The 18494-nt window shown below is 45.8% G+C and overlaps 1 protein-coding gene across 4 annotated transcripts; it reads left to right on the top strand.

Moving 5' to 3' along the window:
• Positions 1 to 1031: 1031 nt before the first annotated feature.
• Positions 1032 to 17767, top strand: CCN6 (cellular communication network factor 6). 4 transcript variants are annotated; one of them, XM_008263390.5, is made up of 5 exons: positions 1035 to 1332; positions 7762 to 8059; positions 11144 to 11386; positions 15198 to 15391; positions 17339 to 17767. In XM_008263390.5, exons 1-5 carry the CDS (start codon positions 1285 to 1287, stop codon positions 17618 to 17620), a joined length of 1065 nt encoding a protein of 354 aa, XP_008261612.3. In that variant the 5' UTR covers positions 1035 to 1284; the 3' UTR covers positions 17621 to 17767. The 4 variants fall into 4 exon arrangements, with proteins under 4 accessions (XP_089189910.1, XP_008261612.3, XP_089189908.1 ...); XM_089333782.1 differs by lacking the exon at positions 17339 to 17767 and adding an exon at positions 13522 to 13585 and having other exon boundaries at positions 1170 to 1332; positions 15198 to 15332; XM_089333784.1 differs by lacking the exons at positions 15198 to 15391; positions 17339 to 17767 and adding an exon at positions 13522 to 13790 and having other exon boundaries at positions 1032 to 1332.
• Positions 17768 to 18494: the final 727 nt, after the last annotated feature.

Raw genomic sequence — 18494 nt, 5'->3', positions numbered from 1 at the left:
CTTACTAAGGCAGAGTAAGGTGTTGACTCCACGTGGTATTCCTTCTTCCATAGGCAGACAACTTTGGTTTAACGGACTACTTAGTCAGCTTCCTAAAATTCCTTTGGCGTGTGTTACGGCATCCCTGTCTCTCCAACGACACCAACGTCCCTGTGGTTGGAGAATATCACTTTCCCCAGGACTCAGCGCAGGCCTGAATGAGGCTTCACTTGCTGTCTTTATACAGCTGTGACTGCCTTGGACAGAAAGAAAGGAGAGCAGCGAGTCCAGGCTAGGTGACTGGTCGGAGGGAGCAGAACCAGGCTCTGGGATGGGGGCTGGAAGGTGGCCAGGCCACTGGTGGCCCAGGAACACGGAGCTCCACTGCAGACAGGAGTTAAAATAAATCAGCCAAGACCAAGGTCCAAACAGCGGGATAAGCAAAGGTCACACATGATTGGACACGGGAGAGGATGGTGGCTACACATCAGGGAGCTGAGAAAGAGAAAGAAAGGAGGTACAAACCTGTGGTCAGCTTGTTTTATTTAGTTATATTTATTTATTTTGAAATCGTAATTCCTTAACTGAATGACGGCTACCAGCATAAGGGTGTGGTCTTAGAAGACTGGGGCTAACTTTGATGTCACTTGGAATTGTGGCTGATCTCAGGCCAGGGCCTGGAGGAGTCCACTCAGGGTCCATGTGGATTTTGCCCACTCACAGTCCAGCTGGCCTGACACACGTGGGCACCGGGGAGCCTCAGAGAGTGTGGGAAGCTGGCCAGAGTCAGGGCACCCTATGGCTGCCTGTTGCTGAGAGGGGCAGGGAACCAGGGCCAGGCTGTGATGGGGGCTTTGGGGGGAGGACAGGCCAGCACGCGGATCGAGCGTTAAAGAGGGGGAAAAAAGGACCTGGAGCAGAGCCAACGGAGCAGAGGCGAAGGCCCCGGCCGGAGGTCCGCAGCTCCGCTGTCCTGGGACAGGCGCTGGCTGGAGGTGCCCTCTGGGTCCCTCGCGCACAGCCGGCACCTTCTGATGCACAACTCGCTCCTGGGAACATGAGGATTTCCAGAAGAGTCGCAGGAAAGTCAACAGGGTATTAAGACAGATCCACAGAAAACGAAAGCTCAGTGTGAAGGCTCGGGCTGCCGAGGTGGAGGCGTGTGTCCTGCGGGGGAGGAGGCGTGGGGGGTGGCCAGGAGACAGCGGCAGCTTTGTGCACCCGGGGCCCGGCGGGCACCACTGCTGTTGCTGCTGCTGCTGCTGCTGCTACATCTCCAGGGGCTGCTCCAGGGTCCCGGCCACGATGCAGGGGCTGCTCTGCGCCTCTCTGCTCCTCACTGGGCTGGCACGGGTAAGTCCTGTCTCCTTACTCCGGAGACTTCAGCCGTTCTTAGCGCTTCTGGCTAAAAATGTAACCGAAGAGGATGGGGCAGGCGGCGGCGGGGGCGTTACTTGTGCAAACACTTGGTGAGAAGTATGGAGCCATTTTTCTCTCCAGATCAAATTCTGTTTGAGTTCATGAGCCTCAGGAAAGAAATGTGAGGCTGCGGTGCAGAGGCCGACTTGCCGTGTGTGTGAAGTCCCCGAACTTGGCTGTGTAGTTTTGTCATCAGAGTCTAACGCGCGGCGCGGTGCTGCGTGGTGCGGTGGCCAAGACAGCGGATCTCTCCCGCGGGGTCCAGGCTTCGTTATTTGCAGGGGCCCCGGGAGAAGTGGGCTTTGACACTTTGTGCAGTTGTGCCTGTCCTGCTGGGAAGGAAGTTTTCAGAACATTCACATTTCTTAAGCATTCTGTTATTGAACATTCTGGTTTGAGAGGTGGTGGGGGTGGGAGGGTGGAGAGAGAGAGAAAGAGAAAGAGAGCTCCCATTTCCTAGTTTATTCCCTTAACCCGTTGTCTCTTCTCAATCCATGCATTCCCCCCCCCCCCCAAAAAAAAAAGGGAATCAGTCCTTGGGACCTTTGAATAGCTCATGCGGCAGACCAAAGGGAAGTTTGATTTCGTATGAGTGATTTATGGCTTCGTGTGTTTCAATAAAAGATTACAACAGGGTGCCTTCTTTTTTATTTTTATTTATTTATTTTTAAAAGATTTATTTATTTATTTGAAAGGCAGAGTTACACAGAGAGGAGAGGCAGAGACAGAAAGAGAGAGAGGTCTTCTGTCCACTGGGTCACTCCCCAAATGGCCGCAACGGCTGGAGCTGGGCCAATCTGAATCTATATGCCAGGAGCTTTTTCCAGGTCTCCTACATGGTGCACGGGTCCAAGGACTTGGGCCATCTTCTACTGCTTTCCCAGGCCATAGCAGAGAGCTGGATCGGAAGTGGAGCAACCGGGACTAGAACCAGCGCCCATGTGGGATGACAGCACTGCAGGCGGAGGCTTTACCCGCTTTGCCACAGCACCGTCCCTGCAGGGTGCCTTCTTTATTGATTTATTTACATGGTGGAGATGATGGCTGGCCTGGGAGACAGAACTTCTGAGGCCTTCCCAACATTTCAAGACTATGGAACCACCTCCGAGTTCCTAGCTGATTCAGGCAGTAAGCTGTGGCTGTATCTCAGGAAGCAAGGGACTGGAAACGCTACCCTGCGGGTAGATTTAATCTTTCAGAAGCATCAGAGGAAGTCAGGGGTCTGGGTCCTTCCTGTCGTGGCCAAGACTCCCCAGGGGAAGTGGAACTGGGCCTCGGCCCTGCTAGCCACCTTCCTGAGAAAAAGCCTGCCACTGATTGGGCTGCGTGTTCTTCAAACAGCCAGTGCTGCAAAGGAGAGAAGTGCTAAATGAAACAACACACAGACAGAGGTGCTCTGCGTGGAGCAGTGAGAAAGCACTGGTTTGGGCTTAGCTTCCTTTTGTGGCTGAGCTGAAGGAGACCTTCCATTTAGAACGCCCGCTGCGTGCCAAGCGCCTTAGTCGTCCTCTCAGCCCTCAGAGTAGCCTTACAAGGTGTGCATTACTCACCCCATTTGAAAATTTCTGTTTATTTATTTTCATTTTATTTGAAAGGGAAAGGGACAAAGAGAGACAGAGAGATCTTCCATCTGCCTAATCACTCCCCAAATGTCTACAACAGCCAGTGTTGGGCCAGGCCAAAGCTAGGAACCTAGAATTCTATCTCTGAAAGTATTTTGGTGAAAAATTGTGAAATCCATGAGCTTTTTTTTTTCATAAAACACATTTTCCATGAACTTTTGGACAACCCTTTATATGTCTGAAGAAAGAACAGAGACTTCCTTGTTTTTACCCACACACCTGTTATTTCTGGGCCCTTCTGTCTTCCTGCACCCTGAGTTCCTGTCTGCAGTACTGTCCCTTCAGACAGATCTGCCATAGTGTTGCATGTGAAACTGGTCCACTGGCAATAAGTTTCTAAAGTTTTTGTTTGTCTAGAGAGCTATTTCACCTTCATTCTTAAAAGATCCTTTCACTGTTTATAGAATTCTAGATTGACGAGTTTTTGCTATTTTTTCTTTTTCTTTCTTTTTTTTTTTTTTTGACAGGCAGAGTGGACAATGAGAGAGAGAGACAGAAAGGTCTTCCTTTTTTTGCCGTTGGATCACCCTCCAATGGCCACCGTGGCCGGCGCACCGCACTGATCTGATGGCAGGAGCCAGGTACTTCTCCTGGTCTCCCATGGGGTGCAGGGCCCAAGCACTTGGGCCATCCTCCACTGCACTCCTGGGCCACAGCAGAGAGCTGGCCTGGAAGAGGGGCAACCGGGACAGAATCCGGCACCCCTACCGGGACTAGAACCCGGTGTGCCAGTGCCGCTAGGTGGAGGATTAGCCTAGTGAGCCGCAGCGCTGGCTGCTATTTTTTCTTTCTTTTAGCATTCTCTCAGGGCCTCTCTCCTCCCCTCCTCTCTTGCCTCCTCCTTTTAGCAGGAAGTCAGATCTCATTCCTATTCTCCTGTACATAACACTTTCCTCCTCTCAGGCTGTTGCCCTGTTGCGTTTCAACAGTGCTGCCTTTTGACCTCAGAGATGCAAGACCAGGACACTCAGGTGTCACCAGGGGGGCAGTCTGGGGAGTGGGCTCTTCCTCAGGAAATGATGATGAAGAAACCCAGCATGGGGTGTCCCACAAACGGCCAGGCGTGGAAGGAGCACCTGCAGGGAGGCAGCATGAGCCAGAACAGAGACAGCTTAAGGTACCACGCTCAGAAGTTCAGACAACACACTGCAGACAGTAGGGGGCACTGATGGGCTTTAAGGAGAGGAGTAATACAATCAGATGCATTGTTTTATTATTTGGAAGTGATAATCATTTTATTTATTTGAATGTGAAAGGAGAGTGAGAGAGAGAGAGAGAGAGAGAATCTTCCATCTGCTAGTCCGTTCCCCAAATGCCCACAACAGTCAGGCTGAAGCCAGGAGCCTGGAACTTAAATCTGGTTCTCCCATGAGGGTGGTAGGAACCCAAGTACTCGTGCCATCATCTGTTGCTTCCCAGGATTTGCATTAGCTGGAAGCTGGAATTGGAGGCAGCTCTAGGACTTGAACCCAGCCACTCCAATACAGGATGTGGGTGTCCCAAGCCATGTCCTAACTAGTGTGCCAAACGCCTGCCCCCGGCTGTGTTCTTTGAGGAGACCCCAGCAGTGGCCATGTGGTAGAGGCAGTTGAGAAGTCATTCTCATTCTGGAGAGGAGGAAGGCCAGGCAGGAAATCATCATAATCGTACTTAGCAGCAGTGCAATGGGGACGAGAGACTAGAGCTAGGGATAGGAGGATGGCAGAGTCGGCAGGCTGAGTTACAGAGTGTGTGTGCAAGGAGAGGGAGAGGGAAGATGACCTGAGTGACTCCCAGCTTCCTGGCTCCAACCTTGGGACAAGCTGTTGGGGCTGAATGATGATGAGTTTTGGACCCGAGTTTTTCCTGTGAGACATTTGGGCGCAGAGGTACAGGAGGCAGGCAGCTCTAGGGGTCTAGGGCTCAGTGGAGAAGTCCCAGTTGGAAATTTAGTTTGAGATTACATAGCATAGAAACCGAAGGCAGAGTGGTTGTAGACATTGCCATGAGATGGTGTAGAGAGCAATGCACCAAGGTCGGGGAACACCGATAAGCCTAAATCTAAGTTGAATGCAGTGTTGACGGGAGTGTGCAGTGTGAGTATGTTGAGGGGTAGGAGGATTAGGAGGGTCAGGTGTAAACCAGGCCAGGACAGCGGAGAGGAGCCACAAGGGTCAAACGCCCTAGAGAGGTGGCAGACGACCAGGACTGATGAGACTCTGTGAACAGGAGACCGGCTCTGAGCCACAGAACCTGAGACTCAGCAGTTTGTTCGGTGTCAAAGCGGGTTTGCAGAGCGCCTGTGCTAGGAGAAGGAGGAGAGGAAGGGTTGAGAGCTCAAGCTCTGGAATCTGCCAGCTTTACTTAAGCTTTGCCTCTACCACGTAAGGGTGGATGACCCAGGATGGTTTAAACAATCTGCACTTCAGGGTTCTTATTTCCAGAGTGGGCCAGTTTCCCATTGCTACTGTGACAAATCAATGCAAGACAATGCAAGTTCATTATCTTAGAGTTCTGGACATTTGAAGTCCAAACACGGAGCTGACACAGCTGACATTAGGCATCCCCAGGACTGCGTTCCTTCTGGGAGCTCCACAAAGAGACCTCATTCTTGACCTTTCCTGGCGTTTCAAGGCTCTCTCCCTTCTCTGGCCCATGATTCCCTTTCAGCAGTGGCATTGCTCCCACTTTGGGCATCATGTTTCCCATGATGTGCCTCCTCCTCCCAGGTGGACCCAATGTACTTGATCACCTGGGTAGTCCAGGATGCTAATCTGCACATCCTTGACTTGACTGCATCTGCAGAGCCCCAGGGAAGGCAACGTCTTAAGATGCTTGGGAAACAAGGCATGGACATCTTTGAGAGGACCACTATTCTGCCTATGGGCTAACTCTTGCAGTAACTCTTGCAGTAGTGTTGCTATGAAGGTTAAATGACAAAGCCATGTAAAGTCCCTGGCACATAGGCAGCACCATGCTCTTGCATTTTATGAGTATTGCAGTGAGCAGGACACAAATCTTGTTCTCGATCTCACATTCATGATGTGGGAATCATAAACAAGTCAATGAAATATATAAACAACAAGGTCTGTGGGGAAGGGGATGGGGTGAGGTCCTATTTTATAAAGTGCAAAGAAGGCCTTGCTGAAAAATGAGAGCACAGCTCTAAACAGGGTAGAGGAGTGAGCCGGGAAGGTATCTCAGGGCAGAGCAAATGTTGATTACTCAAAGAGCTGGGAGACAGGGGTGGCTGGAGTGAAGTGAGCAAGGGGGTGTGAGAGACAGTGTAAAGTTAGGAAGGGATGCACAGCCCTGGGGGCAGTTTGGATTTCCTACTGACATGGGAGTCACGAGGAAGCTCTCAGGAGCAGGGAGTGCCATGAACTGACATATTTTAAAAGACTCCTCTGGATGCTCAATGGACAAAGAGGAAGACATGAAGAATCTTCTGGAAACTATGGTAATCATTGAGGTAAAAAACAATGGTGGCATGGATCACAATAGTAGCGAAGGGGGTATAAAGAATGATCAGGGTAAGTATAATGTGAAGATGCAACCAAGGGGCTGGTGCTGTAGTACAGCAGGTTAAGCCTCTGCCTGTGATGCCAGCATCCCATATGGGCACTGGTTCAAGTCCTGGCTGCTCCACTTCCTATCCAGCTGTCTGCTAATGGCCTAGGAAAGCAGCAGAGGATGGCCCAGCAGAGGATGGCCCCTGCACCCATGTGGGAGACCCAGAAGAAGCTCCTGGCTCCTAGCTTTGGCCCGGCCCAGCCCTGGCCACTGGGGCTATTTGGGAAGTGAACCAGCGGATGAAAGATCTCTCTCTGTCCCTCCCTCCCCCACCGACACCGACCCCATCTTATAACTCTTTCAAATAAATAAATAAATCTTTAAAAACAAAAAGTTTAATTCAAATAAAAAGGTGTAAGCAACAGGCATTACTAATGGGATTGGCTACAAAAAGTACAAAAGAATTGAGAATGATCTGATCCCAGGATATTTTGGAAAAATGAAATTGCATTTGCTCAAACAGGGAAGTGCACAGGAGAACAGGTTGGAGGGGGAGATTGGGAGTTTGATCTTGGTCATGCTACGTTTGCCTTGCCTGTTAAACCTCCAAGTGGGGATATGAAGTAGGAGAGGAATCTGGGTTTAGGGGAGTGGTCTGAGAGGGAGATTTGAGATGTAGTGAGTGAGGGCTTAACCACAGGGGTCCAATATTTACAGTCAGGAGGGTGAGAAGAAAGTAATCCGTGGGGAAGAAGAGTGATGTTTTAGAAGACAAGTGAAGAAGCTGATGGCAGACTGAGTTTTTTAAAAAAAATTTATTTATTTGAAAGTCAGAGTTACACAGAGAGAGGGGAGGTAGAGACAGAGAGAGAGGTCTTCCATCTGCTGGTTCAGTACTCAGATGGCTGCAATGGCTGGAGCTGCGCTGATCCGAAGCCAGGAGCCAGGAGCTCCTTCTGGATCTCCGATGTGGGTGCAGAGGCTTGGGGCCATCTTCTACTGCTTTCCCAGGCTATAGCAGAGAGCTGGATCAGAAGTGGAGCAGCTGGGACTTGAAACAGCGCCCACATGGGATGCTGGCACTGCAGGCAGCGGCTTTACCCGCTATGCCACAGTGCCAGCCCTGCTGAGAGAGTTATTACAATTCACCACACAGTATTCTATCTAGTTAGGGGAATCCTCGTCTTATAAGACCTCTGAATTTCACATGAGGACCCTTTTCTAACCTTGCTTTTATCATCAAATGCAGTTCTGCTGCAGGGCACAGGGCGCTGGGCCAGCAGACACAGCGCCAGACAGCAGGCCTGGAAAAGCATCAGAGGAGTATCAACGGAAAGAGTTCTGTCACTGGCCATGCAAATGTCCGTCTCAGAAGCCCAGCTGCCCTCTTGGAGTGAGCTTGGTGAGGGATGGCTGTGGGTGCTGCCACATCTGTGCCAAGCAGCCGGGGGCCCTCTGCAACGAAGCTGACCTGTGCGACCCGCACAAGGGGCTGTACTGTGACTACTCAGCAGACAGGCCTAGGTACGAGACCGGAGTGTGTGCATGTAAGTGTCTTCTTCTGGACCTGCTGGGAGGTTTTTCCCTGCAGTTGGGAGCTTGCAGGGGTTTAGCTTGGCTGAATAGGAAGCGGGTTGAACTCTCCTGCACCAGTGGGGATTAGCTCCCTCGTATTGGACCCCATGTGCAATCAGCAGACGTTCATCCTTGTTCAGAAACCCATCATTTTCATTGAAGTGATCTTGTAACGCTTTTTTTTTTTTTTTTTGACAGGCAGAGTGGACAGTGAGAGAGAGAGACAGAGAGAAAGGTCTTCCTTTTGCCGTTGGTTCACCCTCCAATGGCCGCCGCGGCCGGCGCGCTGCGGCCGGCGCACCGCGCTGATCCGATGTGGCAGGAGCCAGGAGCCAGGTGCTTTTCCTGGTCTCCCATGGGGTGCAGGGCCCAAGCACCTGGGCCATCCTCCACTGCACTCCCGGGCCACAGCAGAGGGCTGGCCTGGAAGAGGGGCAACCGGGACAGAATCCGGCGCCCCGACCGGGACTAGAACCCGGTGTGCCGGCGCCGCTAGGCGGAGGATTAGCCTAGTGAGCCGCGGCGCCGGCCCTTGTAACGCTTTTAATGATAGGAAATAAATTATGTAAACAAGTCCGACTTCTTAAAGTGCCACACCATGACAGCTTTTGTTAATCTTGTCAAAAGCAAAGTGAATTCAGCCTTTTGTGTAGTGAAGAAATAATCTTGCCTATAAGAGGTATATCCTATATTCAGACATCGTCTTTTAGCCTCAGCCTTCTAAACTATGCATTGAGTTCATGTGCTTTTTAATGCAGCAGATTTGTAAAAAGGAGGTGGGGGTCACCCAAACCACAACCTGACCCTAGGCTTCATGGGGTTCTAACTTCTGGTGATTGATTCAGATGTTTAAAGCTATGCAGTCCACAATAATTCAGGATGCAAAATTGTTTCAGATAAAAAGCAACATGTCTAAGGGAAAAGGAGTGCCTGTGTCAGCTGGGCAATTTAACCACTCTATAGAAAAGCCTATGTGGGAAGGCAATTTTCCGCTGGAAGTTTGCTGTGAGCATGGGACAGAAGCAAATATTTGTAGCAGGACTGCGTGTGGACATCTCTTCAAGTGTGGCAGCCTGCTCCCCTGTCAGCACCATACTGTCCTGGGCTCTGAGTTCCAAACTTGGTTGCTCAGCTGAGCAAACTTCATCAAGTTGTTTAATCCCTCTGAGCCTCAGTCACATCAAACGTACTTCCTATCTTAGAGAGTTGCTCCGATCAAGGAAAGTAATGACATAAAGATCTACAATACAACATCTGGGATGCCCCAGGTGCTCAGAAATGGTTACTACTTGGGGAATTCAATGGGGGAAATATGTCCTACCAATGACTTAACACCAGGACACCCTTTGCTCCCAAACTGGGCAGGTTATTTCATTAACTTAACAAATACTTGGCTAGGCACTGTGGCTGGCAAAAGACGTACACAATGTATGTGTGTGTGTGTGGGGGGAGATATTGGCCTTGCCCTCCCAACATCCAAGTTCACTGTGCCAGACAGACCTTTCCAGAAGTAACTTCACACAAATGCGATGAGACTTTGAATGGGGCCTACGCACGAGGATGGGGACAGGGCTAATCTGTAACTGGGGTCATAAGCTGTGGCCTGGAGGCCATATCTAGCTCACAGCCTTTTATAAATAATGATTTATTGGAGCACAACCCATTCGCTTACATAGCCCGTAGCTCCTTTTCAGGGGCAGTTATAGTTTCAGCAGACACCAAATGCCTGCAAAGGTGAAGATATTTTCTATTAGGCTCTTTACAGAAAAGTTGCTGATCCCTGAGCTAGAAAAATATATTTTCTTTCTTTTTTTAGATCTTCCATATGGGGGTTTACTCCCTAAACGCCTGCCACAGACAGGGCTGGGTCAGGCTAATGCCAGGATCCAGGTAGATCGCCCATGTGGGTGGCAGGGGCCCGTGAACTTGGGCCTCCTCCACTGCCTTTGCAGGCACATTAGCAGGAAACTGGATTGGAAGTAGAGAAGCACACGAGTTTCCCAGAACTTTTTTTTTTTTTTTCTTGCAAGCTTGAATTCTATCATTGGCGACACATATTGTTGATTGTTTTCTGTGAAGTGATGGTCTCACTTTGTGTCAGGAAAATGTCTTCCAAAGGTCCATATCTGAATAACCATAGTTTATCTGTCTTTTTTTTTTTTTTAAAGTAAAATACACACTTACAGTGTGGCTAGTTTGGCTCACAGTTTGAATGACAGCACTGGTGCTTTTCCTCAAGGCAGCCTTTGTACTCAGAACGTTCTATGTCTACTTCCTGTTTTGTCATATAGAGTATTAAGAGGGCATGTTCTTGATGTCTGATTTAATAAAATGATTTTTCTTGTGTCATCCAGGACAATTCTTAGGTAAAACTAGCTTTCAGAACTTTTCTTAAACGTACAACTGCATGGCAAGGAAAAATGCAACGACTACTTGTCCAGGTCGTTTCAGGCTAAGGCACCTGCAGTTTTGACCACTGTTGTTTTTGTGCTGCCAGTGCAAATATGTATGTAGTAGATATTTGTATTTTGAAAGGAATTCTGAGTGTGCAGGTGCCTTGAAAGCATCTCAGATACTGCCAAGCAGTGGATAGACCACCCTTGGAGACCCCAGATTTTCCCCTCGAGGAAGTGAAAGTCTCCTCTAAAGCCTCTTGGCAACAGTAACAAAAGAATTCCCTTACCTTGCAGGACTGTGGCTAAATAATTCATGGTTTCTTCAGACATTCACTTACCGCGTCTTCCTAACCTACTGCCAGACACCTCGGGAGACCTGTCTCATCAGCACCAACTCAGCTGTTAGATGTGTAATCGCCATCTCATGGCCACATTTATGGTGATTTAAAACAAAGGACTTTACTCCAGAACAGGGTCTTTATGTGATCTTAATTAGGAGTGACCACAGATGTTCACTGATTCCAAATGGGGTCTAAGGAATTGGGAACTGTATTTCATAAAAAAAGATTTAACTATTTCTTCTATGGTTTATTATGGGAGGTGTAGACCATCATCCCAACTCATGAGCTCTTTGGTGATTGTGCTCTTTCTCCTTTTCAGACCTTGTAGCTGTGGGATGTGAGTTTAACAGGGTCCATTATCATAATGGCCAAGTGTTTCAGCCCAACCCCCTGTTTAGCTGCCTCTGTGTGAGCGGGGCCATCGGGTGTACACCGCTGTTCATCCCACGGCTGGCTGACCGTCTCTGCTCTGGAGCCACGGGTCGAAAGAAGTCTGATCAACTCAACTGTGGCCTGGGACCATTACAACAGCAGCTGTCAGCAAGCTACAAAACCATGTCAGGTGCTCTAAGTGCAGCTACTTTTTATGTATGACTTTTGGTGGTTTGCTTCCGTTTTTTTTTTTTTTTTTTTTTTTAAATACACCACAGCTACTCTGTAAGTACTTATTGATTGGTGCTCAGAGACTCAGAGTGTGTACCACTGTTTTAAGTCTGCTTCAGACACGCACAGTCTAAGTATCTGAAAAGGAAACTTAGATTTTTTCCAATACAATAATTCAGTTTTTCAAAACTTCAGTAGATCAGGAAACTTTGCAAACATCGTATACCTCAGCTTATTCCCAATCTCTTCTTGGGAAAAATAAACTAAATATTGTTCATGTGTACCCTGGAAAAACTTTTATTTGTATTGTTCTATTACGGGCAAGAAATGTGGTCATCCAGTTCCCTGAATTTTCAAAGGCACATTATCTATATGGCACAAGCAGAAATGGAAGACTGTTGATGAAAAATATTTGAGGACTAACATGTTTTGAACTTGTATTAGTTCTGAAACTAGAAAACTGATGGACAGTACTTTCATTCACTGTAAAACTGAAGTTCAACATTTACCAATCCTGTTCTCTAACACACCATGCCGTGTACACGAACAAACATACAGGCATTGGTAAGCAGGCTACTCATGTATGTGTGTAGTCAGCAAAATGAAACAGGATTCTTTATTTCTGATCTTGAGCACCTGGCCTCTCGCAGTTAGCTTAAATCTATTCATACGCCTTGTATTCTGGTCTGCTCTAAGCATTTTTATTTCAGTGCCAGGGTATTCTGATGACATGGGTTTCAAAAACACCAGCAAGTGAAACATAGGAGAAGATGGACTCAGAAGGGACAATACATTGTTCCCATCTGTGGTCTAAAGCAGAAATCAGGAACGCTTTTTTTCTTGAAATTTACAGCTTAGTTAAAATGTCATGGAAATACAAAATATCTCTATGTGTTAAAAACTCCCAAGTTTACTTTCATTATGGGGATCTTTAATTAAAGCAACTATGAACAGAGACATGAGTTTTTACAGATCTAAAAACTCTAGGACAGAAACATTTTCAAGGCCTCCAGTACGCCACTTGATTTGAAAACAAATTTTTAACAGGATATGATGAATTTGCATTTATTATACATATTCAGCTAACAGCATGATACCCTTAATGCTCTGAAACCTCTGAAATTAGAAGCCAAATTGTTCCTTTTTCAAAACATAAAGGAACAATTGGTTTTCTGCACTGGATCTTAGGGACTCAATATAAGGCTCTTTTTGGAACCCATGTGTGACCTCTCTTGGAGAGACTGCCCAACAGCAACAGTTTTCCCTGGTAAAGCTCCTTGGATCAAGTTCAAGGGGAGGCATCTAATGGTCATTTTTAATGTTTTTTTGCTTCAGTCAATCAATCATTCAATCAATCCTCCCAAGTGCTCTCCGGGACTTAAGACTTACACCTAGTTTTTTTTTTTTTTTTTTTTGACAGGCAGAGTGGACAGTGAGAGAGAGAAACAGAGAGAAAGGTCTTCCTTTCACCCTCCAATGGCCGCCGCGGCTGGCGCACCGCGCTGATCCGAAGCCAGGAGCCAGGTGCTTCTCCTGGTCTCCCATGGGGTGCAGGGCCCAAGCACTTAGGCCATCCTCCACTGCACTCCCGGGCCATAGCAGAGAGCTGGCCTGGAAGAGGGGCAACTGGGACAGAACCCGGCGCCCCGACCGGGACTAGAACCCGGTGTGCCGGCGCCGCTAGGTGGAGGATTAGCCTAGTGAGCCGCGGCGCTGGTCCCTAGGTTTGTTTTAAAGGAAGTATATGCTCAGTCTAATGTCTCTTCTCTGTTTAACTGTGACACTGTATTTATGACCCATAAAGGAATTTGGCTTTTCAATGAACCACAATGACAAAAACACACACTTTTAAGATTTACTTGGGATAATAATTTATATGGTCTACGGCTGGGTCAGTATGAAGCACGCAATGACATAATGCCCTTATGCTCTTCCTAATGCTCACCAAACCCTAAGCTTTACTTTAAAATTCTCCTCTAGTTTTCTTGCTTTTTAATGAATATTGAACAAATTACACTGAACTGCAGCTCTTGGTTTAACTTTGAGGGTAGTTACTGGTAATGCGATAATCTAACCTACCTTTATTTATTGCAGATGTGTGCCAGGTTTCTAATCTGCTCCCTGCATTGAGATCTTTAAACTGTTGTCTACCTTCCAGGTATCTTCATTGTTTCTGCTTCTTTTCTCTCAGTTCTCTGTGCAAGTGCAAGATCCTCCTGTAGGAACACTGAAAGTAGTATCAGACTATCATTTTCCTTCTAAGACAGCATATACTTCAAAAATGATTGATTTTTCCTGTCAAGAAGGTATTTTCCGGGTCTTTTGGAGTTTAAAATCAATACTTTGAAGTGATATAGCCAGAATTTTGTTATGCACAAGTGCAGATTCAAATTACCTTTCTCCTAACACATCAAGATTCACAAAAATTTTAGGGAATGCCTGGAGAAATAAACCAACATGTAGTTTGCTTAAAATGAACCCCAGGGCTTGATTTAGTCATGACTATAGCAGGAATCTCCCAATGGATTTACATGGAGCTGGAAGAATTATTTATTCTTTTCCTTTCCCATTTCTTCTAAGCAATAAATACGGGAGTGGCTCCATTTATCCACCCACTCACTGACCCATCTATAGATACATTCATTATTGCTGTGTCTTTCCATAATGATTTGAAATAGCTAGCCAATTAAGAGAATATTGTGGACTCAATTACATAGAGGACTGAATGAATGAGATTACACAATTGCAATGACTTACTATATAATGATTAGATATTTGAATTCAGTGTAACATTACTTCAATTTATTAGGAAATTTTCGAAAAGACTTTTTTTTTATATAAAGGAAAGCTGTTCATTGATAGCCTAATTCTCAAATACAATTTTTTGTGTTTTAGATTTTAACCAATCATAACATTTAATATTAAGATCACACTGTTCTGATATATATCTCAGATTTCCTAATCCTGTTAATGATGCTCATTTCACTGTCTGGTGGGAATATCAGGCATGAAACAGAACCAGAGAGAAGTCAGACATTAATCAGAAAATAAGATTAGATTTAATACTGAAAGGATGGGATAAGCAGAAAGATGCAAATGGAGAAATCTACTCAGTTTTTCAAAGATAAGTTAGTTTTTTAAAAAATTATTTATTTGAAAGGCAGAGTTACAGAGAAGAGATAGGGTGGGCGGGAGGGAAGAAAGGGGGGAGAGAGGGAGAAAGGGGTTGGGGGGGAGAGGGAGAGGGGGAGGGGGAGGGGGGAGGGAGAGAGAGAGACTTATTTGCTGGTTTTCCCAAATGGCTGCAATGGCCGGGGCTGGGCCAGGTAGAAGCCAGGAGTGAGAAGTTTCTTCCAGTTCTCCTATGTGGGTGCAGGGGCCCAGGCACTTGGGCCATCTTATAGTGCCCTCCCAGGCCATCAGCAGGGAGCTGGGTCAGAAGAGGAGCAGCCAGGTCTTGAACTGGCACCCACATGGGATGCCAGCATCACAGGTGGTGGCTTAACTGACTACAACACAGCGCTAGCCCCCAAGACGATATTTTTATTCCTGCTAAGAAACTGGACTGTAACACTTGATTAAAAAGTAATTTAGGGACTGAATAAAGGGAGATAGAATGATGAATTAGACCACAAGGTTCTCTTATTTCAAGTTGCATTATATAAAAACGAAGACTCAGGTCTTTTAAAAATTAGCATAAAATGATTAAAAATTATCTATGTAAGTACATTTCTATGTATATACAAATATACTTTCCCCTTGCATTTTAGCTTATAGGAACCTCCCACTTATTTGGAAAAGAAAATGTCTTGTGCAAGCAACAAAGTGGACTCCTTGCTCCAGAACATGTGGGATGGGAATATCTAATAGAGTAACCAACGAAAACAGCAATTGTGAAATGAGAAAAGAGAGAAGATTGTGCTATATTCAGCCTTGTGACAGAAACATATCACAAACAGTAAAGGTAATGTAAGGTTTAATTATATTTCACTTAATTATAATTCATTGTTAAGAGACTCCTGAAGTCTGTGTGCACATGCTGTTTCGGAGGGAGGGGTGATGTTTGGTTCTAGGAAAAAAATCACTTCCTTGGGGCTGGTGTTAGGGAGCAGGTAGACCTGCTGCCGGCTGCTCCCATTTCTGATCCAGCTTCCTGATAATGGCCTGGGAAAAGCAGTGGGAGATGGCCCAAGTGTTTGGGCTCCTGCATCTGTGTGGGAGACCTGGATGAAGCTCCTGTAACCACTGTTGCCAAATGGGGAGTGAACCAGCAGATGGAAGATCCATCTCAAACAACAACAACAACAAAATCAACTCTCTTTTAACTCTGAAAGTTACACTATCTCAGAGGAAAATATTAACTTAACATTGTAGGGAAAATTCTACCAGAATTTTACGAGTGGTAATGTTAACCTGCTGATTCTAAAGCATCTGCTTAATGTGGGTCTAGATCAGCCTGATTTGCTGTGCTCTTCCTCCACGTATATTAAGAGTAGAACCTTGGCTGGCGCCTCGTCTCACTAGGCTAATCCTCTGCCTGCAGCGCCGGCACCCCAGGTTCTAGTCCCGGTTGGGGTGCCGGATTCTGTCCCAGTTGCTCCTCTTCCAGTCCAGCTCTCTGCCGTGGCCCGGCAAGGCAGTGGAGGATGGCCCAAGTGCTTGGGCCCTGCACCCACATGGGAGACCAGGAGGAAGCACCTGGCTCCTGGTTTCGGATCGGCGCAGTGCACCTGCTGTAGCGGCCATTTGGGGGGTGAACCAATGGAAGGAAGACCTTTCTCTTTGTCTAACTCTGCCTGTCCAGAAAAAAGAAAAAAAAAGAGTAGAACCTTTTCAGATGTTTTTCTCCTCCATTAATTGTATGAAGTGAAGCCAATGAATGAGGATTTGGGCTGCATTCCATAATTATGAAAACAGATACTTACATCAGAGTAGGTAAGTTCTGATCTTAGTTATGCATCTCCAACTTGGAGGGGGACCACATCATTTCCAAAACGCTGTCCTTGGAAAGTCCATCTGCCAAATGACCATGATAAAATATTTACCCTAAGATGACTTGATATTATGAGAGCTGATCTTTTTTTTTTTGGACAGGTAGAGTTATAGACAGTGAGAGAGAGAGAGAGAGAGAGAGAGAGAAAGGTCCTCTCTCTGTTGGTCCACTCCCCAAATGGCCGCTATGGCCGATGCTATGCTGATCCAAAGCCAGGAGGCAGGTGCCTCTTCCTGGTCTCCCATGAGGGTACAGGGCCCAAGCACTTGGGCCATCCTCCACTGCCTTCCCGGGCCACAGCAGAGAGCTGGACTGGAAGAGGAGCAACTGGGACTAGAACCCAGCGCCCATATGGGATAATGGCACCGCAGGTAGAGGATTAACCAAGTGAGCCATGGCACTGGCCCCCGAGAGCTGATACTTACACCAGGCAAAGTGACTGTCTCAAAGAAGTAACTTTTAGAAGTACGACAAAAATCCTCATTCCCACGTTATTCTGTATTGTATAAGCAATCTGACAGCTCAATTTTAAAGGGATAAAGATATGCATCTATCCATCCATCCAAAATTCTCTGAGCTGTGTTTGAGAATTTGCTCAGTCTTAGGTAAGTAATCAGTTACTAAGACATGGCCCTTGAAATTAAACAAAGTAGGGAAGCGTCCATTAATTATGGAATTGGGTAGAGGAGGGACAGCAAGAGCCCTGAGGAGCTGGTCCTCTGCTGTTGCAGCAGGAACAGGGAGGCCAGCTCTCTGGTGACATGGGATTTGAGAGGGCAATGCATGTCACTAAATAGCAACTATGATTAATGCCCAGAAAGTATTTCATCTGTATGTTTGTACTATGAAATGTTCTACTTCATTTTTCTAAACTATTGTAATCAAATGTAAAAAATCACTTCCTATGTATTCTTTCAGATTCCCAAAGGAAAAACATGTCAACCTACATTCCAACTCTCCAAAGCTGAAAAATTTGTTTTTTCTGGATGCTCTAGCACAAAGAGTTACAAACCTATTTTTTGTGGGATATGCGTGGATAAGAGGTGCTGTATCCCTAATAAGTCTAAAATGATTACAATTCAATTTGAGTGCCCAAATGAAGGGTCATTTAAGTGGAAGATGCTGTGGATTACATCTTGTGTGTGTCAGAGGAACTGCAGAGAACCTGGGGATGTATTTTCTGAGCTCAAGATTCTGTAGAAGTATAAAAGGAGGAAAACTTAGGCTAGTCAATCATGTCATACAGTAAAAGAATTAGAATTGTTATAAAAAGATAGCTGACCTATAGTATTGGTTTAAAACAGTAACAGTGCCCACCTATTGTCAGATCACTGTGCTTAAGGAACTAGAAGCTTTTAAGAAGGTTCTCCTAAAAATATATATAGAATTTGAAACTTAATATTTAAGCCTTATTTCTAAAATATATCCTATAATTATTTAATACAAAGACACTGGGTACCATTTAAGTACCCCTCATATAATGAAAAAAATTATATAATTTATGAGAACATTTTATAAGATAATCTAGAATACACTGTTATAAATAAAAAGCACGCTGAATTTTTAAAATTCTATCCATACTTGACAATGTAGTAAAGGCTCCCATCAGGTGACAATCATCATAGGGTAAGATGCCGGATTAATTCTTAAATAGAAATAAGATTCAACTGTAAATATTTACATTTCATTGCTCTATTCTGAATCAGTTAAGATTTTTTTTGAGAATGAGAAAATGGAACTTTTATAATTACAGTTAACAGTTGTAATCTAAAAGTTTTTATACCAAATACTGTAGAAAATTAAATTTCCAAGATAAACACAGTATCATTGCTTTGTGAAAGAAAAAACAAAACACTAACAAAAAACACAAAAATTACCTCCTTCAATGATAAATCAACCTATGGATCTGAAATATAAATTATTAAAAATAAGTTGATGACTACAACTAGAAATTATCATAACTGGAACAATGTCACTACGCTATTACAGCCATTTACTGTGAAATTTGGAAGAATACATCAAGCTTAGTACTGTTTTGTTCACTTGTATAGAGGGTGACATGCAAGACAATGAA

The sequence above is a fragment of the Oryctolagus cuniculus genome, chromosome 5 (genome assembly GCF_051225735.1).
Source record: "Oryctolagus cuniculus isolate XC-2025 breed Fujian yellow rabbit chromosome 5, ASM5122573v1, whole genome shotgun sequence".
Lineage (NCBI taxonomy): Eukaryota > Metazoa > Chordata > Mammalia > Lagomorpha > Leporidae > Oryctolagus > Oryctolagus cuniculus.
This window is presented reverse-complemented; position numbering and strand designations above follow the sequence as displayed.